At 44.2% G+C, this 20,277-nt stretch overlaps 1 protein-coding gene across 8 annotated transcripts in view; it reads left to right on the top strand.

The window, feature by feature from the left end:
* The window catches only part of Akap7 (A-kinase anchoring protein 7), a 262,161-nt gene that overhangs the window by 86,870 nt on the left and 155,014 nt on the right, over positions 1–20,277 (top strand). The window contains exon 8 of one of the 8 annotated variants that reach the window (XR_010054020.1): positions 1–14,059. This exon is cut by the window's left edge and continues 5,791 nt beyond it. The exons of 6 other annotated variants lie outside the window; for them this stretch is intronic. Coding sequence is in view for 1 of the 2 variants with exons in the window: in XM_039081160.2 (XP_038937088.1) it covers positions 14,011–14,059 (49 nt within the window). In the remaining variant the exon portion in view is untranslated. The remainder of the gene's footprint in view (positions 14,060–20,277) is intronic. One more of the 8 variants, XM_039081160.2, reaches the window with a different exon arrangement.

A 20,277-nucleotide genomic window follows, 5' to 3' on the forward strand; every position in this document is an offset into this window, starting at 1 on the left:
AGACTGTGGTACTAACAGTTGACAAGCTGTGGTACTGACAGTTGACAAGCTGTGGTACTGACAGTTGACAGGCTGTGGTACTGACAGTTGACAGGCTGTGGTATTGACAGTTGATAGGCTGTGGTACTGACAGTTGACAGGCTGTGGTACTGACAGTTGACAGGCTGTGGTACTGACAGTTGACAGGCTGTGGCACTGACAGTTGACAGGCTGTGGCACTGACAGTTGACAGACTGTGGTACTGATAATTGACAGGCTGTGGTACTGACAGTTGATAAGCTGTGGTACTGACAGTTGATAGGCTGTGGTACTGACAGTTGACAGGCTGTGGTACTGACAGTTGACAGGCTGTGGTATTGACAGTTGATAGGCTGTGGTACTGACAGTTGACAAGCTGTGGTACTGACAGTTGACAGGCTGTGGCACTGACAGTTGACAGGCTGTGGTACTGACAGTTGTCAGACTGTGGTACTGACAGTTGACAAGCTGTGGTACGGACAATTGACAGGCTGTGGTACTGATAATTGACAGACTGTGGTACTGACAGTTGACAAGCTGTGGTACTGACAGTTGATAGGCTGTGGTACTGACAGTTGACAGGCTGTGGTACTGACAGTTGACAGGCTGTGGTACTGACAGTTGACAGGCTGTAGTATTGACAGTTGACAGGCTGTGGTACTGACAGTTGACAGGCTGTGGCACTGACAGTTGACAGGCTGTGGCACTGACAGTTGACAGACTGTGGTACTGATAATTGACAGGCTGTGGTACTGACAGTTGACAGACTGTGGTACTGACAGGTGCTTTTAAAAAATAAAAACATGGACTTGTCATGGTATGTACAATTGGCACTGCAGGTGATAAAAACTCAGATTCTGAGGCAGAATTCAGGAACCCAGCTCTGGTGGATGAGTCAGTGTGAGGCCGCCTGCTGCCACGCGATGTGGAGATCAAACCCTGCAGCCCACTCATCTCTGACTTTGCAGATGCCTTGCTCGTGCTCCAGATACACGAAAGGAAATTTCATCTTTCTTACCAGGAGCTTGCTGACATCCTAAACTTAAAGTATTTCCCCCAGTTTTTATTACAGGAAATCATGCGCACAGGGGTAGAGATTGTAATGTGTGACAGTAAACTGTCTCCCTGGTTTTTGTTTACCTGTCAAATCATATAGAAATTAGAAAGTCATGTTCTGTGACGTGCATTGCGAAGGCCACATGAATTCAGATCAGGCAAGGGAGAAGGTCTTCCTTGTAGATACGGATCAGCTCCAACATCCCAGACTTTACCTCTGTTCCTAGCCAGTTCACTGTTGTTACTGGGGGTGTTTTTTATGGCATTTGGTGCAATTGTGCTGAAACCTATAAGGTGTCAGTAACTCAGTGGATTGGTGTTTTCCAGCTCATGCAAGCTCACACAGGGAGCAAAGAGTGACGGGTGGATCAAGAGAGAGGAATGGATCTGAAAGTAAAGGATGAGACATCCATTGTGACCTAACTTGAAGACACCACAGTGTGTCAGGCTTGAGTATGGATAGCACAACTCTGAGTTCAGTAAATATCTCTAACTTATAACCCCATATAAAAGCTCCTTGGAAGGAGGGACTGTCAAAAATTTTGAATCTCACAAAGATTCCCCAAGGCAAAGCATTTTAAAGCCTGCTGCAATGAATGGGTCTAAGAAGCCATGGATTTTGGTTTTCAGAATTTCGGCCAATATTTTTCTGATAAACTAGTTCAATGGTACTTGCTACTCTGTATTAAAAGATAAACTAGTTTGATTTTTTTCTGTCTTAACTTTTTCAGTCTCCCCATTTAATTTCCACTCGAAAGTTCCAAGATAAAAATGTAACAACTGCAAAAATACAGCAGTCTCTCAGGGTCTGATCTGGAGAAAACGACCATTTGTGAAATCTAGATTCTGTAATCTAACAATGTCTGTTTTGTGAGGGAGGTAAGTTGAGAAGTTTTTGCTTCTTCTGCAGAGGCCGATGGGGAAATGATTAAGAACATTTCATGTCTTAGGCTGATTAAGATGAATCCTTCTTCTGCATGCTAGGAGGGAGAACAGGTTACCTTCCAAGGGAACTGTATTCCCCTTCTTGTTTGACAACTTCAGTTAACTGGACATTTTCTTTGTTTCCAAGTATCACACAGTTTAATGACAACACAATAGAAGACACTTGATTTTTCCTTTGTGACACAAATTGGTTGCCTATGTAGTTTACCATCTGCATGCCATGTTATGTACATGGAAAGAAGGATCTATTTACTACTGTGCCGTGATACAAAAGAAAACCAAGACTCTCCTGGCTTGGCCACACCTCACATGACCTTATGTAACAAGTACAATATTGAAAAAATTGAACTTTTGATATGTTAAATATTATATTAATTAATAGCCATTCCCTTTTAAAACTCCATTTTCATATGCTTTTTTTATGAAACACGCTTCCCAAGAAGAAGAAATTTGAAATTTCATTTTTACATGCCCCTTATGTAGATGAAGAGCATCCTAACATCGGAATTCTTGGGTCATTTTTATATTTGTCTGAGTCAGACAAAGCTTTAGGATATGTAACTGAGAAGATTAATCCTGGGATGGTTCACAATATTTTAACTGGCATATCAGATGTTAATCTGGGTGCTGGCGCAAAGTGACAGCTGTGGTCTAGGCTAGTCTGAAAACTCTGTCCATCTGCCAGTGTTCAATCACACCCTCTGGTTTATTAGACACCTTGGGGGGTGTATTAGAGAGATAGCGCTAAGTGGGGATTCTCTTCTGACAAAATAAGCCATATGACTAGAAAGGAGCAGTAATAGATTACCTCGTGAGTCATTCGTGGAGCCTTCAATTTTAAGTGTATTTTCAAATACTTAAATATTGAACTCCCAGTAAAAAGAAAAAAACAAACAATATGAATGGAATTCTGGTACAGGGCAGTCGGTTTTCTTTGTGTAGCCACTGGTAGGGTGCTCATTCTCCATTGGATGGCAGTGTGTCCAAGAGTTTATGGGCAGTACACATTGTACTTGTGGTCTTAAAAACAAGGAAACCAAGAGGCACAAGTTGTGTGGGTTGGGAAGGGGGCGGGAGTAGGTTGGTGAATGTGACCAAAATACGTTTATGAAATTCGCTAACTAAAAATAAAAACAACAGTGCAGGGAATTACATAACTGTCTGGAAATAAAGCTAAAACACAGCGTTCCTCAGACTCTGCAAAACTGTTTAACCATTAGCTCACATCGATTGTAGTAACGTGCACCAAACCCACCCAACGTGGGCCATGTCAACCGTCAGTTGAGGAAGGGGGAGGGGCTCCCAGGGCCCTGCTTACCACCTCTGCACTCTTGGCTTTTCATCTCTTCTGAGAGGGGAATCACCATCTGTGGTTGTACACGCTACCGGTGTATGCTGAGCCCAGTGGACGGCTAAACCTACAGGCACATGCATGACTTGGCTTACCTTGGGTCATACAATAAAACAGATATACCTGCTTACTTAACCCTCTGACTCTTTGTTCTTCTCTGTTCTTGACCCCTCCCCCCCTCCCACACCCGTGCCCATCGCCGGCCGCCTTTCCTCTCTTCTACTCTTCTCTCATTAAACCTCTCCACGTGGAAAAAAAAAAAAAAAAAAAAAAAACAGATATACCTAAGTGCTCGAGAGAGATTTACGGGGAGGTGGGAGGGGAAGGTGGTCTGTGTGCGAGGAATGCATATGTGAAATTAAAAAAAACATAAAATAAATTTAAAAGATAGGAAATTAATATGAGGATCCTGTTGCCAGGATTATTAGTGCTAGCTGATCCATCACACTACTATGGTGTCTATGATTAAAGTTCCACTATCCTAACTAGTATTTAATATTTCCTAAATGCTTGGCATATAGTTTCTGACACGTGGTGTATGTATATGTGTATGTATATTGGAATACTTACTGCGAACGTATTCTTACTTTTCTAATAGTAGGGCACTTGTTTTTTTATATGTATTATTAAATTATCATTAAAGACTTGCATTATTCCTGGTCCACGGACAGCAGTGCACTTCCAAAGCAAGAGTGAACATGTGGGTTTCTGTGTAACATTTGATGTGGCATAGATGTATTAGTTACTGTTTCATTGCTGTAATTAAACACCTAACAAGAAGCAGCTTGGAGAAGGATTTAGTCTGGATCACAGTTTGAAGATGTAAATCTTTGTGGCTGGGAATGAATGGTGTCAGGCATGGCAGAAATGGCAATGGTTGCTCACATCCTGGTAGCCAAGAAACAGAATGTCTGTACTATCTGGCTTTTGCCTTTCCTTCTAAAATTCCAAACTATTATTATTATTGTCGTCGTCGTTGTTGTTATTATTGGTTTTTTAAGACAGGGTTTTTCTGTGTAGTCCTGGCTGTTCTGGAACTCACTCTGTAGACCAGGCTAGCCCAGGACTCATAGAGATCCATTTGTTTCTGTGTCCCAAGTACTGTATTAGTATTAAAGGCATGTACCACCACTACACGGAAGAATATTAATTTTATCGTGTATGCTTAGCTATACACATGCACACCCATGGAGGCCAAAGGCTAATCAGGTGGCTTCCTTATCTTCCATTAAACTCCGAGCTTGCAGATACAGCTAGCTCAGCTGCCCAAGAGACCCCACGAATCCTCCTGTTTCTGCCTTCCCAGGCTGGGCTCACAGTTGAGCACTACCACATCCAGCTTTTATGTCGGTGTTGGGGATTGAACTCAGGCCTTTATGTTTGTGCTTCGAGCACTTCACAAGAGTACCGTCTCCCCAGGGCTCTTTCTTCCCCTTTGATTCCATCGAGGCTCCTAGCCTCTGGGGTGGTGTTCTTTCTTTCTTTTCTTTCTTTTTTTTTTTAAAGATTTATTTATTTAATGTATATATGAGTACACTGTAGCTGTCTTCAGACACACAGAAGAGGGCATCGGATCCCACTACAGATGGTTGTGAGCCACCGTGTGGTTGCTGGGATTTGAACTCAGGACCTCTGGAAGAGCAGTCGGTGCTCTTAACCTCTGAGCCATCTCTCCAGCCCGGTGGTGTTCTTTCAGGATGGGTCTTTCTTCCTCTGTTAATCCCCTCTGGACACACCTGTCAGAGATACCCAAAGTACATCTCTCTCTAAATATTCTAAATCAGTGGTTCTCAATCTATGGGTTGTGACACTTTTGGGTCAATTTGTTCCAATAAAACTATATTGTACATATTAGATATTTGCATTATGATTCATAGCAGTAGCAGAATTGTGGTTATGGAAATGATTTGATGGTTGGGGGTCACCATAACATAAGGAACTGTGTTAAAGAGTCGCAGCATTAGGAAGGCAGTATTATAAATCCAGTCAACAAAGACAAGCAACTATCATGATGTGTGTGAGTACATAGCGTACACACACACACACACACACACACACACACACACACACACACACACGGATGAAGATGGTTTAGTTGTGTTAGCTATGATCAACTTGACAAATGTGCATATTATTCAAAATAATCTGGCGATGAGATCACAGGAGACATAGTCGTGACACGAAGTCAGTCGTCCATCTTAGTGAGGGGTGGAAGAACCGGGGCTAATACAGAAGAACATAGGAGAGGGAGGGAGGGAGGGAGAGAGAGAGATCGAGATCGAGAGAGCAGAGCGAGAAGCGAGGTAGAATCAGGCCTTTTTCTAGTTGCAGTGCTGCTTCCCAGGTGCACGGCGCTTAATGACTCCCAACCATCTATAAAATGAGGACAGTAGTTGTGACCCCCAGAGTCTCTTGTGAGCGCCGAATGAGGTCATCCGGACACTGTTAGCATCAGGCCTGACCACACTGTGCTCATTATAATTGCTGCCTTGTGACAGATTGTGTGGCTATCCTGAGCCCAGGAGAGGACTTAAGGAAAGGTTAGTGAAAGAAAAAGAAAATGCTGGGTGTTTTGTTTGTTTGTCTGTAGTCTATATTGGGAATACAGACAGCAAGAATTCTGATTCTTAGGAGGAGGGTCAGTGCTGAGGGATTGGTAAAATGTCTTTGCTGGCCATCTTTCTCCCAATGGAAAGTAACCTGAGATCAGGTGTTTAACCTAATGTCTGAATAATCCTCTGAAGTTCCTTCCGGGGTTAGGGTCCATACTTTATTTTATGCAAAATAGCAGCTTTTGTTATTGCTAGATTGTCATTACTGCATGTCTGACTAAATGCTACGGAAGGAAAATTCTCATCTTGCAGCTCCATGTGAAAACCCAGTTTCCATTCTGTTTTCTTGTATCATTATTCTTTTTTTTTTTTTTTTGGTTCTTTTTTTCGGAGCTGGGGACCGAACCCAGGGCCTTGCGCTTCCTAGGCAAGCGCTCTACCACTGAGCTAAATCCCCAGCCCCATTATTCTTAATCCAGGAACGGCATGAGGCCATTCAGTAGAGAGTGAAGGGCTTTAGTCTTCAAGCCTTCAGAATGAGTTCAGGGTTGATTCATTCTGCCTGCATTAGCGATTCAGGCACAGCTCCCTCTAGGCAGCAGAAACGTTGTTAACTATCGTGCATATAAAGGCTTCTCCTTTACTTTAGGAGGTCTTCAGTCTAGTTTGGATTGCTACAATGTATCATTCAGCCTATTAAGCAGATAATTTTGAACCCATCACGTGCCGGACATTATGTATTGACCATCAAAGATGAGCAAGCAGGAACCTCGCTCTCAGGTTGCCTTTCTAGTGGGAAGTCAGGCAAACAGGCAATTAAAATTTAAGGTGGCAATGACTGTAATGAACTCAATGGCAGCCAAGCAAGGATAAGGATTCTTGGGCCTTGTCTAAGGATATAAACACTAGCCTACCGTGTACTTCATGCTTTTCCTTTGTTTTCAAAGAAGCTTTTTAACATCCAAACACTTAGCTTACCCTTGAATAACTGACTCGTGTCAGTTGTTGCGATTGTGTGACTAATACCCACAAAGGACAGACTACAGAAAGCACGGCTGGCGTGGCTGTGTAGATAATGATGGATCATGGTCTCAGTTCAGTCACTGCTGGGCAGGAGTCGCCCCCTGGCAATGCTAGTTTTCTTGCTCTTCTGGGTCTATGGCTGAAAATAGAGGGCCCGCCCTCTTTTGGACCTCGAATTCTCATCTATTCTGATTGGATGAGCTTCTCAGTTTCAAAGTTAACTTCATCCCTAGAGCCGCCGCCCCCCCGTCCCCCGCCCCGTGCCCTTGTATTAGCACATGGGATGTGTTCAGTGTGGTGACCAGCTGTCTGGCAGGCTGGAGAGGCTGAGTGTCAGACCCCTTGTCACCGTCAGCCTTCTTCAGCCTCCTTAGTCCGCTGCCCCACGCTATGTCCTCTGAGCAGGGAGGTGAGCTTTTCCATGTCATTTATTTCTCAACACAGGAAAAGACTTTGGCTCCACGTGTTGTTTAAAACTGGGCAGCACTTGCATAAAAGAACAGGCTGATAGTAACCATGGAGGAGGCATTTGAGAACTGGCACCAATTGGAACTTCATTAGCCGTGGACTGATTGGTAAAGAACGAGCAGGCTGGGGAGGCTCACGTCTATAGTCCCATCACTTGGGAGGCTGAGGTAGGAGGATTGCTGTGCATTGTGGCTACCCTGCACTGCAGAGTGAGATTTCATTTCAAAACCACAAAACCTAACCGAATAGAAACTTATTTTATATTCTTAGTTCTCTACCTACGTATCTCCCCCCCCCCATCCCCTAACTCGCATATGCTTTGGATGGTTTATTTTTCTTCCGTATGCTTTATAGGAAGAAAAAAAATCTCTTTCCAATTACATGCTAAAATTACACAGTGAATGGTAATTTACAACCACACATTTCTATAACTTCTAACTTACAAGGAAAAAAAAAGGACTGCGAAGAGAGGCAGGAAGTCTGCTGGGATCTGACACAGGAGGAGTGACAAGCCAATGAGGAGTCGCACACTTCAGAGCCAGACCTAACAGACAGACTGACAGAAACTCCTGCAGGGCGTGTAGCCTGTCCTTCCCAGTATAGACAGACAGACGGAGGACAGCTTTTCCATACCACTGTCCCAGGATGTAGCTTCAGAACCTTTGTGTTAGTAACACAATGACCACAAAGTTGCAGGAAGTGTCCTTCGGGCCCGGGCCGCAGACAGTGCTTAGTGTGCATTTGTCTTTCTCCATGAACATGGAGACATCAGGCTTTGGATGCAGCTCAGTCGGAAGAGCGCTTTCCCAGAAAGCCCCCATGCTTCATTCCCAGCACCATTTAAACCAGGAGTGGAGACACATGCATGGACCAGCACGTGGGAGGTGGAGGCAGGAGATTCCAAAGCTCAGAATCATGGTTGGCTCTGTAGTTCGTTGAGGCCAGCCTTGTCTAGTGACCCTGTCTCTACACAAACAAACCTAAAGACAAAAAATACAAAATCGGTTATGATTGCCCTATCTCCTTCAGGTGCAGTAATCTGTCCTTTTGAGATCTTAGTGTTTGTGATCTTTGTTTCAATACATTGTTAAACATTTATGCGTATATGTACATATTCATAAATATCATGTGTGCATATGTGTGCAGCTGCATAGGCGTGTGTGTGTGTGTGTGTGTGTGTGTGTGAAGATAGTGTGTAATCCCCCATTTTTTGAGACCAGGTCTCTCACTGAATCTAGCGCTTACCAATTTGGCCAGACTGACTGTCAGTGAGCCCAAAGGACATCCTTTTCTCTCTTGTGGCACATGCCACCTCGCCCAGCTTTTACATAACACTGGGGATTTGAACTCAGATCCTCGTGCTTGCATTGCAGACACTTTGCTGACTGAGTCCTCCCTCTATCCCGTCAAGGGCCTTAGCTTATTGAAATGGCGGCATTTTTCTCTTAACAGTTTGTGTACCGCCTGTTGCCTCACGGAATCCGTGCAGTGTCCCTTGTTTTAAATGCATATATGTTCCAGGATTTGGAAAGGTAGAGCAGGCCATTATTCTCATCATGCTTTACTGTTTAATGACCTTTTCCTCACCACCATTTTGAATAAAAGGCTCTTTCTTTTATTTTTCTTTCTTATGTTTCCACGAGTTAGTCAACTCATGTTTTCTTTAACCAATCAGCTGAAAGGCTGTGGAGCAAGAATTAACAACAACAACAACAACAATTTGTACAGCTTTGTAGTCACGTTAAGTAATCAGCTGGCTTTATGAAACAGGGTCTCCTTCTGCAGTCCAGGCTGGCCTGGAACTGGCGTTCCTCAGCCTCAGGGCTAAGGGCAGAGTGTGCAGGTGCTCCCTGGCAACTCTGGTTTTTCTCGTTATGTTGAGTAGGACTTTTCCTCAGAAGTGCTCTGAAGTCTGTGTGTGCGTGTGTGCGTGTGTGCGTGCGTGTGTGCGTGCGTGTGTGTGTGTGTGTGTGTGTATGTGCTTGTGTGTGTGTGTCTGGGCGTGTGTGTGTCTGGGCGTGTGTGTGTATATATGTACTTGTGTGTGTGTGTGTGTGCGCGTGTGCGTGTGTATGTGCTTGTCTGTGTGTATATGTGCTTGTGTGTGTGTATGGGCGTGCGTGTGTGCATGTGTGTGTATATATGTGCTTGTGTGTGTGTGTATGGGCGTGTGTGTGTGTGTGCTTGTCTGTGTGTGTGTGTGTGTGCGCGTGTGCGTGCGTGTGTGCATGTGTGTGTATATATGTACTTGTGTGTGTGTCTGGGCGTGCGTGCGTGTGCGTGTGTGTGCGTGTGTGTGAATATATAATTAGTCACAAATAGAAACTGACGTAGAGTGTAGTTCCATCACAGTTAGGCTTTATCTTTGTCTACTAGAGACAACGACTGGACCCAGTACTCCAAATGACATGTACATAAGGCAGCTGCCACCCTTAGAGCATTGGTTCTATTCCTGACATTTTTGACCATTATAAGAAAAACCCAGAGTCCTGGAGGAGATGTATAGTGCCCGTAAGTACCACTTGCCTGCAGTCAGGCTCCCAAGAAAAACAAGCAGGAAAAGCTAAGGTTTGCGTTTATGCCAACACTCTCAAGCTGTCTGTGCCAGACACACCTGCTCACTGGGGTCAACATTTCTCAGTTTTATTTTTAAGATAGTTCTCACTGTGTAGCCCAGGCTGGTCCTCAGCCCCCTCACTATGAGGTTATCCTTTTAAAACACTTCTGGTCATAGTGCACCTCCATATATTGCTAAAGTGAGTGTGCCATTCCTTCATAAAACACAGCGAGAACCCTTGGAGGCGCTCTTGAATGCCATAGGCTCTTGTTTCTCCACCAGGGCAGCTCCTTTTGGGGCACATTCCTGTCCTCACTCGATCCCGATTGACTCATCTGTCCACAAGTGGGAGGCAGTGTCTCTGAGTATCATCTCCAAAGGGATCTGTCCTTAGGGCCTCTGTCTTAACATCACGTGACCATATCACGTTAGCAGTGTTAATAAAGCCTGTGGTAGTAGAACGTCGGGAACAGAGCCAGGATTTCAAGGTGTACATCCAGTGTAATTTCATCCGTTGTGGCTCAGAGCCAGACAAATTAGGTTCATGTCCCACTCTAACTTTCCCTCACCTTACTTTTCTGAGCTTAAGTTGGAGATTTGGGGCTAGCACACGCCCTCCAGTTGTGAGGATCAAACGGGTGAGTAAAATGTTCTCTGAGTGTTGCAAGTGCCTGGCATGTAGGCAGTACCAGCGGGCGTTAGATTTTTAAACACCTGCCTAAAATTTCTATCACCTGTGTCTGTCTATAGGCACCTCAGTGTTTGTAGCACCAGCTAGCAATCCTGCCCACTCCTCTGACAGTTTTCTGCCCTGCCAGTGTGCCAGGTTGAGCCCTATCCCTTAAATATCCCTTTACCTCAAAAACAGCATCCAGTGGGGACAGACTTATGGCGAATGTTACCAACTCAACTTTGTTAAATACCCCTTCTGTGGTTGCTTTAAAATTTCTAAATTTAAGCAGCTGTTAAAATTTCTAAATTTCTATCACCTGTGGTTTTCTATCTTTTTGCTTGTGGCTGACTCAACATTTCTTTTACCAGTTTAGCTTTTTGTTTGTTGAGATGGTGTCCACCTGTGTTGCCCAGGCTTCTTTAAATTCAAGATCCTCTTGCCTCAGCCTTTGAAGCACTCAGATCCTAGACTGTGCCTCCATAACCCAGCAGCTTAGCTCAGTCTGGGTTGCTTGTGGAGAAGTCTGTAAGGTCATGAGCCCTTTTTAGAACATTCTTGGTTCTTTTTTTTTTTTTTTTTTTTTTTTTCCGGAGCTGGGGACCGAACCCAGGGCCTTGCCCTTCTAAGGCAAGCGCTCTACCACTGAGCTAAATCCCCAACCCCTTAGAACATTCTTACGAATACTGGTCCTTAGCTATGGACACATTTTTTAGATGCTTTACTCACAATTGGAAACTCACAGGTTTTTGGAAGCAGCCACAGTAGGGGTATTTAACAAAGTGGCCACTAGTGGCCCAGCAAGAGGGCCACTAGTTTAACTTACCTGGGCTGTGCCTATAGACAGACATTCTGCTCTCTTTTTCCTTACTCCCCTGTACTTTTTGCTTTGTAACGACATTTTAGAACTTGAAAATGAACTTATCAGTGAAGAGACTCGGATTCTGATAGGTTTATCTTTCATGGTTGTAAACACCCAACAGATCTTGGATTCAGACTTAACAGTTTTATGATTCTAAAGGTCACATCAGGCCCGGGGGGATGACTCAGTTGTTAAAAGTGCTTGCTGTGCAATATGAGGAAGTGAGTTCATATCCTTAGAACTCAACATTATTTGCTTATTAGTTTTAAGAGGTCCAGGGGCTGGAGAGATGGCTCAGTGGTTAAGAGCACTAATTGCTCTTCCAGAGGTCCTGAGTTCAATTCCCAGCAACAACGTGGTGGCTTGCAGCCATCTGTAATGAGATCCGATGGCCTCTTCTGGCGTGCAGGTGTTCATGCAGAACACTCCCATAAAATATAAATAAATAAGATTAAAATAAAAAGAGGTTCCTACACATTATTATTTTAAAGAGTATTTACAATTACACACAAAAATCTTATTTCGTGGTTTTAGTTTTGCCTCATGTATTTGAAGAACCTGAAAGGAAACAGTAGAATAGTTTAAATAGGCTGACAAGCTGTGAGCTAACAAACTGGTTCTGACAGTGAAATCTGACTTTAAAAAATTTGCATTGTTCATTGTGTAATCAACCAGAGTGCTCCCTTAAAATGCAGACAGAACTAAGCATTGTATTTATGTTTAAAATACTCCAAAAAAAGGGAAATCTGCCTAAGGATAGCTGATGTTTTAAATATTAGTTTTAGGGGCTGGTGACATGGCTCAGAGGTTAAGAGCGCTGGCTGCTCTTCCAGGGGTCCTGAGTTCAATTCCCAGCAACCACATGGTGGCTCACAACCATCTGTAATGGGATTTGATGCCCCCTTCAGGCAGGTGGATGTCTAAGCAGCAGAGCACATACACATTAAATAAATGAAGTTAAAATTAAAAAAAAAATTAGTTTTAATTATGTAGAGAGACCTGGTAATTTCACTTAGCCAAATGTATGCTTTTATACATAGATCTGTACAATATTTCTAATCTTGCAAATTAGAAATACTTGAAGTATGTATTAATATACCCCATTTCCTGATAGAAATGGCTTATATCAGTATATCAGTTGATATACTCTAAAAGGTTCTCAAGATGTGTATGAAACCTAAGAGCATCAAAGTTCTAGCCCGGTAGAGTGGTTCACACCTCGGGTCCCAGCTACTAGAGTGGCCACTAGTTTAACTTACCTGGGCTGCAGAGTGAGTTCAAGACCTACCTGTCTAATGGAGACTGTTTTTACCTTAAGAGGAGAGGGGCGGGATAGAGGTGCAGGTTGGTTCAATACTCCTCCAGCATCCCTAAAACTCTAGATCCCTTCACCAGCACTGTCAAAATTCTATGTGAAAGGGCTGTTGAAATTATATTCTACCGCAGGCCAATTTCCATCTTGTATCTTTCTCCTTGCAGCAGCTGGCAGCTTGATTGATGTGTGGGGCTCAGTAGGTCACACATGTGGGAAGGAAGAAGCTGAATGGGGCCGCTGGCACCAAGCAGGCTTTCGTTCCTGTAGCATCAACACACATGGCCACACCCTGAATCAGGCCACAGCTTTTAAACAACCCCAGGAAGCTCATTATAGTCTCATGAATCTCAGAGGATATCATGAGTCTCGAAATGAGTATTTTTGCTGCCCTTGAATTTGGCAGTCACCTTGTGGCTTCTTTGGGTATGATCCCCTTATCCTTGATCTAGTTCTCAGCGGATTCCTGGTTATTTTCTATGCCACTATGATGTTGGATGCTGTAACTGCATATTTCATCATGTTGACTAATGATTTAATAAGAGAACGAGGGAATATTAAAAAAAAGATAGGGAACTTATGGGAGATGTGTAAAGTGCAGATAACAGTTGATTCCAGCCTCCTCCGCCCCATTTCTATTGTTTATACAGTTTGCTAAGTATTTAATGGCACTTGAGACAAGTAGAATATATTGAAAGAAGTGGAATTTATAGCGTTCTGCTGTGCTGTGTTCTCTGTACAGAAGGCGACAAACAAAAGTATCTTGGGCAGCTCTCTTCCTCTTTAAATAACAAAGAGAAACCGTGGCTTTTAAAAATCCTGGTTTGAATTTCATGTGTAATTGCTGCATTGGTCTGTGTGGGTAAAGACTCAGGTTTTCTCCATTACCTTCTTAAAGACACATGCTGGCAGCCTGGCTTCTCTTGTGGTCCTCATCTCTGGTCGGCCAGGGCTCGGGTGCTGGGAGAATCGGGCGAGCATATGGCCACTTCCCTAGCCAGTGTGTCCCGGAGCAGTCGGAGCAGTCGCTGGAGCTGGAGGGCCAGGAGGAGGAGCCTTTTCGTGAGGGAGCGAGCGAGCTCCCTTCCCTTTCTCTCGGCTGTGCTGTGCTGAGCTCCTGGCTGCAGGCGGCGGCCAAGCAGACCGCGGTGTAGCCGCAGCCTCCCGGTGGGGTGCCCGCCAGGAACGCAGGGACCATGGGCCAGCTTTGCTGCTTCCCCTTCGCCAGAGAAGAGGGCAAAATCTGTAAGTAAGGCGCGGAAGCAGTAGTGCTTGCGTATAATGTGGAGGTTGCCTTAGGGTTAGCTTTGGGCTTCCCCCTGGGAATCAGCAGGGGGAAAGGAGCTGTGATTCTCAACTGTGCATCTAATGCAGGTGTGAAAGTATAGTGATAGGTTGACCCCGAAAACTCGTTTCTGATTGTCCTCTGCTGACATTCGTACAGCCCTTTCTCATGGCACTATCTAGCCCAGAGTTTAGTTTTGAGTTTCTTTAAATCATTGCATTCGGTTCATCTGCTGTACAAGCCCTTCCTTGGAGCTAGAACTGGCAAGCTTTGGGAGCAACCCTCAGTCATCGCATGCAGGGGTGCTGTTGGTTCCGAAATGAGGCTGACTGGATGTTTGCAGATACTTTCACGTGTCCTCCGCTTTGTTCTTGCGGGAGGGTTCAGGTGTAACCTTAAAGCCACACCAATTAAGTGCTGCTGCTCTGCCTTTCACCAAAATCTGGGCGAAAAAGACTCTAAATATTGTATACTATTTTTGAGCATACTAAAATAGGATATTTTAAAATGTCAGGCAGACTCTGCATCTGTTTCTGGACCATAAAGAGTTTAAGTAGAGGTCTGTGCATCCAAAGACTCCCCTTGGGAGCTTGCATGCATTTACTTAACGTTTTAGTGCCTGTGTAGGCTGCTGGCTTCAGGATTAGTGTGAGCGAGCTGTCTTCTGCTCCTTACCCTGAAATAGGGAATCTTTTACTTCCTTTCAGATGAAATCTTTCCAGTCATACCTCCGAATTTGCAGTCATAGATCTGTCATACCAGTGTGTGATTCTCACTTAAGTGGGTTCACAGAATGTCATCTCTAGCTCGGATACTCCAAGATTCCCCATCTGGTTTTTGTTTCCTGATGTTTGTTCTGCAGGAAACAGAGCAAGGGCAGGTTTAAGAAGTCAATGGCTAGTCTATGACCATTACTCACTTGGGAGTCCAGTCAGTTTTCCTAAGAAATCGTCTGGTAGGCTTTGGAATAAACATTGACAGACTTTGGACCATTCGGCTCTTAATAAGAGTCAATAAACGTCTCTGAATTGTACTCATGAAAGTGACAGTGGGCAGCATGACAGACCTGCTTTTAGAGCCGGATACACACCAGGTACTTTGTGAAATCAAGCACAGGCATTCACCAGGCAGTTGGACGCTTTCTGGATGTGTCAGGATGACTTATCTGTAGTTCTGGAGATCCGGGCACACTTACACTCACTTTCTGCAGGCCATCCCTATCTGAAAAGCCTAGGTGTGGACAGATGCAAGGATGCAAGTTCTTGCCTTAACCCTGCCTCTGCCTCTGGTCTCTCTCTGTGGGCTCTCCCTGTATGGGTTTGCTTTTGCCCTGGTCTCTGAGCTCCTCCTGGCCCTGCAGAAGTCAAATTCCGGTGCAGCCAGGAGCTTGTGCTTTCCTTTGTCGTCTGAGACAACTGCAGAGTGAAGTCTGTGCTTCTAGACACAGTGCTTCTAATTTTGGGTTTAGGGGAAGTTCTCTACAATACGTTTTGGGTTCTATTTCTTAAAATTTCACCTTCCCAAAGGAAAAGGAAAATAGTATGCTGTGTCTGAAGGAATCGTCTAACCCAGGAGTGCAGAACCCATGCGTTCACACCCTGCTTCCTCTCCACACGAACCCCAGCTGACTCCCAGTCTGGCACATTCCTTCCATATCATTCTTTCTCCTATCTCTGGCTTCATTATGACTTCATCTCTACCCCACCCCCCATTTACATACCCCATGCACACATACATTCCTGTGGTAGTCCAGGCTGTTGATAATGCTTGCCTAATTAGACTTACCAGTTAGGGGTGGCTGTTAAAAATGTGACAGAGGGGGTTGGGGATTTAGCTCAGTGGTAGAGCGCTTGCCTAGCAAGCGCAAGGCCCTGGGTTCGGTCCCCAGCTCTGAAAAAAAGAAAAGAAAAAAAAATGTGACAGAGATTTCATTGCCCAGTATATCTCAAGGAAAGTATAAATCAGCACTGACTGGACATATTAGTTGTATTGGTAATGTGTAAAAGAAAAAAATCCACAAAAGACATTTGAAAGGGCCCAGGGTCGTTTTGCTCCAGTCACTGGATTGTACAGTAACACCCAAAGACGCAGGTGTGGTTCCTTGTTGGGTTCCCGGATCCTTAGTAGCCTTGTTAGCCTGCTTCAAGTCACGTGCTCTTTGAGTGTCTTGCTAGGGGCAAAGCACAAGAGTGCTCACGTCCATGACCCAGCCTCCTAATTGTGGCACAGAGGGTCATGGCCCTAAACTCATGGCTCTGGACTGCCCTTCCAGAGGGTGGCATAAATTAGAGAGAATCCAAAGGGATGTGGATGAAAACTTATATTTGTGGGTGTCATTCTCAAAACACAGGTCAGTTGGAAAGTCCATCTTCTGCAATCCTACAGAGATCCAGCAAGGATAGATTCAGCGGGCCAAGTGGTAAGAGTCAAGCAGGACCCGTGTGTTCCTGCTAGCCTGTCCTGTTTTGGCCCTTTGGTGGTGGTGCTGGTGGAAGGGACTCTGATTCCATTGATTCGTTAGTGCTGTCATTTTAATCTGTTAATAGTAAGCAGAATGATTCTCTTATCACCCAATTATAAAGGGCCCAAGTTCATGCTGAAAATTAACTGTGTGTACCTGGAACTCTTGGTAATAGGTGAATGCTGGAATGTAGCAGAACTCACTGGTTTGGGCATCAGGTAACAAATGGAAGCAGCAAAGCCATTTTTATTTGAATCCCAGTGCTTGAACATCCCCGCTCCACAAATTTTATATTTTTAAATTTTGAACTAAAGTAAGTAGAATATTGAAAATTAGTCGACGATCCTTAGAAAATGAGATTTTTTATATTCTATATAGAAATGCCCCTGACAGCAATAATGAATGCTAAAGTTATTCGTCAGTGCAGATCTTTCTGGATTTTTTTTAGACTTTTTCCCCCATTGGATTACTGAGATTTTAGTAGTCTGAAAGGAATGTCCTTGAATAAAAGTGTCAAGGCAAAAAGGTGTTCCGAGCGCCATGTGATACCTCACTGAGGAAACCTCGGTGACAGTTTGGCAAGTAGACACTTGTCTAGCTAATTCCTCCACATTCCCACTGTACACTTTCTTGTTCGGACGCACTCTGTGTGAAAAGAGCAGTGAGTGGCCCCGGAAGGTATGCACTACCTCGTGAGGCAGGCGGTCTCTTTCACCCAAAGTGTGTGCGAATAGGTGGCAAGCCACGCCTTCCTAGGGACATTACGGCGGCACTGGGGCAGCCAGCCAAGACGTATGTTGACAGCTCAGTTACTGGCATTCTGTGATGTTGCTCTTCTGTTTCCTACTTTACACACACGGGCTTCGTGGTTGTGTTTTACGCGTGTGCTCCATCTCCTGTTAGGATGTTAGGATGTCCAGTCCTAACATTAAGAACAAACTATAGATTCCTGCAGTTTGCACCAGGCTCTGCACATGGCTTCTCAACCCGAGCTGTGCTGTGAGTGTTTGCCAGTGAAGAGGGTGGCACTGGTTTTCCTGTTAGGCTATGAGTGTGGCAGGGTTTGCCGTGACTGAGGCTAAGGACTACTGTGGTGGGGGTGTGTCTACAGAGATGGCTTAATGTTTAAGAGCACATACTGTTCTTTATTTTACTTTTATTGAAAATAGATCTTTTTTCCTCCACTCTGTTATTGTGGTTTCCCCTCCCCCAGCTCCTTTCACTTACTCTTCACTTTCCCTCTCATCTGGATCCAGACCCTTCCCATCCCTCAGTCAAAACCAAACCGGCATTTAAGGAACAATAATAAAGTGAAACAAGACAAAAACAAACATTTCAGAATAGGACAAAGCAAACAGAAGAAAAAGCATAAGGAACACAGATGTAGAGAGACACTCGTTCACACACATGGGAATCCTATAAAAGCACAAAACTGGGAGATATATATATATATATTATATATATATATATTATATATATATATATATTCACAAGAGGACTTGTGAGGTTCAAAAGGAAATGCCCAGGCATAGCACTACAAGACAAAGGGCTGAAGATGCCATGGAGTTCATTTTGTGATACCCATCTACATCTGTATGGGGTCTACCCTAAGCATGGCTTGTTTCCCCAATGAGACTCTCTTGGCGAAAACCAATTTTTAATTTGCAAGTGGTTATCAGTTGGAGATAGTTTTGGGGGACAGTTGGGGCCATATGTCCACTTCTCCTCTCAGCTTTAAAACTGGTGCGGGCCCGGAACATGCTGGATTGGTTTCTGTGAGTTCATATACAGGCACGTATTGTTCTTACTGAAGACCCCAGTTTGGTTCCTTGTCTTGACATTGGATGGCTTCTAACTGCCTGTAACTTCAGCTCCTGGGAAATAGAATAACTCTAACCTCTGAAGGCACTGAACTCATGTACACATAACCACCATCTTATATACAGTTCAAAATAAATCTATAAATAGCAAAAATAAAAACACAATACCCCTTAGACCCCCCAATACACATAAATAATAAGATAATAGTTCTTTAACCAACCAACCAACCAATCAAAAACTCCTATGGGGCTGGAGAGATGGCTCGGTGATTAAAAGCACTTGCTTTTTTGAGGGGAGGGGGGAAGGGGATCAGAGTTTAAATCCTAGAACCCAAGCTCCAATGACTCCAGTGCCCTCTTCTGGCCTCTATAGGCACAAACACATGTGGCATACAAGCACACAGACACAAAAATATAAAAATTTTTCTAAAAAGTATTATGATCCCACCTCCACCCCCATTGCCTCTTAGTGCCAAAAGGCTTGGGGCTACAAGAATCAAACAAAGATGACTTTTTAGAATCTCTCCTCCAAGCTGGTCATGGTGATGCACAGCTTTGAACCCAGCACTCGGAGGCAGAGACAGGCTGATCCCCGAGTCCCAGGTCAGCCTGGTCTACACAGGGAAATCCTGACCTGAAAACCAAAATCAAACAAATACAAACAAGCAAACAAAATTTCTCTTTCTTCTCTGCTGCCTTCTCTTTCCCTTCCCTACCTCCACTTTGGCTTAACTTTTTGGATGCCTACCATCTGCCAGGTACTGTGCCAGGGTTATTTTCAAAGTGTTCATGGAGATCAATTATTAGATATATGCTCCCGGCTGCCCTGTTTCTGAGGGGAAGTTGTTGGCAGCTGGAGAAGTGGGGAATTTCTCAGTTATAGTCCTCTGGGGTATTGGGTCTGAAGCTGGCAGAAAGCCTGGTTCCCAGGCTGTTCAGTATCCATTACCCCTTCTGAGCAGAGAAAGCAGCACACTGTGTAATTCTAGGCTGCATTGTGCATGAGATCTTTTTAGGCAATGTAGTGGTGTCCTCAGTCATGTTCTACAATGTAAACCATTTAGCCATAGTCAATACTGATTAGATTTTCCCATTGCTAAGTGATGTACACCCCAGAGGTTTGTTTCTGAAATGGAAACATTAGAACAAATGCTAACAGTTACTGTTCATGTTTCACCTCCCTGACTCTGCTGGTTCACGGGCTGTGGTGGCTACTGTGTTTCCTTTCAGTGTTGTTTTTTAGGACTTTTGAACATTGAACATCGAGGGAAATGCTGGATAATTTTTGTGGCAATACCTGGGTTGTAGGATTATATCCAGTCCTTGGGGCAGCCACCAGCTTCTGTGAGCCACACACTATATCCTCTTTTCCTGGGCACTTGACAAAACAAGAGTCAGGTTTCTGATGTAGTAGAGGAATTTTAATTCAAGAGATCACACCCAAAGACCTTCTAGGCCTATGTGATCTGGCCAGAATGCAGACACTCCTGGGATGAGAGCATGATGTGGCTGGAATACAGACATGCCCTTAGTATGCACCTTTATGACAGCATGATGTGGCTGGAGTACAGACATGCCCTTACTATGCACCTATAATCCCTAACAGTGAAGATAAGTTTAGCTTGTGGAAGGAAGCAGCCATGTTTGAAAGTGACAGCTAATTGAGGGGCAGACAAAATAATGAATCAGAGAAAGATTTGACAAAATGAGTCAGAGTTAGGATATGCCCAACTCTCATAGGAAAGAGAGGTTATTTAAGAGCAGAGAGAGGAAAGGAGGGAGGGAGAAAAAGGGAGGGAGAAAGAGGGAGGGAGGATGCATTTTGCAGAAAGAACAAGCTAGATACAGGTGAAGGCAGAACAAACCAGAGAATGAGAAGGAGCCAGAAGATTAGAAC

This window comes from Rattus norvegicus, chromosome 1, assembly GCF_036323735.1.
Source record: "Rattus norvegicus strain BN/NHsdMcwi chromosome 1, GRCr8, whole genome shotgun sequence".
Classification (NCBI taxonomy): Eukaryota; Metazoa; Chordata; class Mammalia; order Rodentia; family Muridae; genus Rattus; species Rattus norvegicus.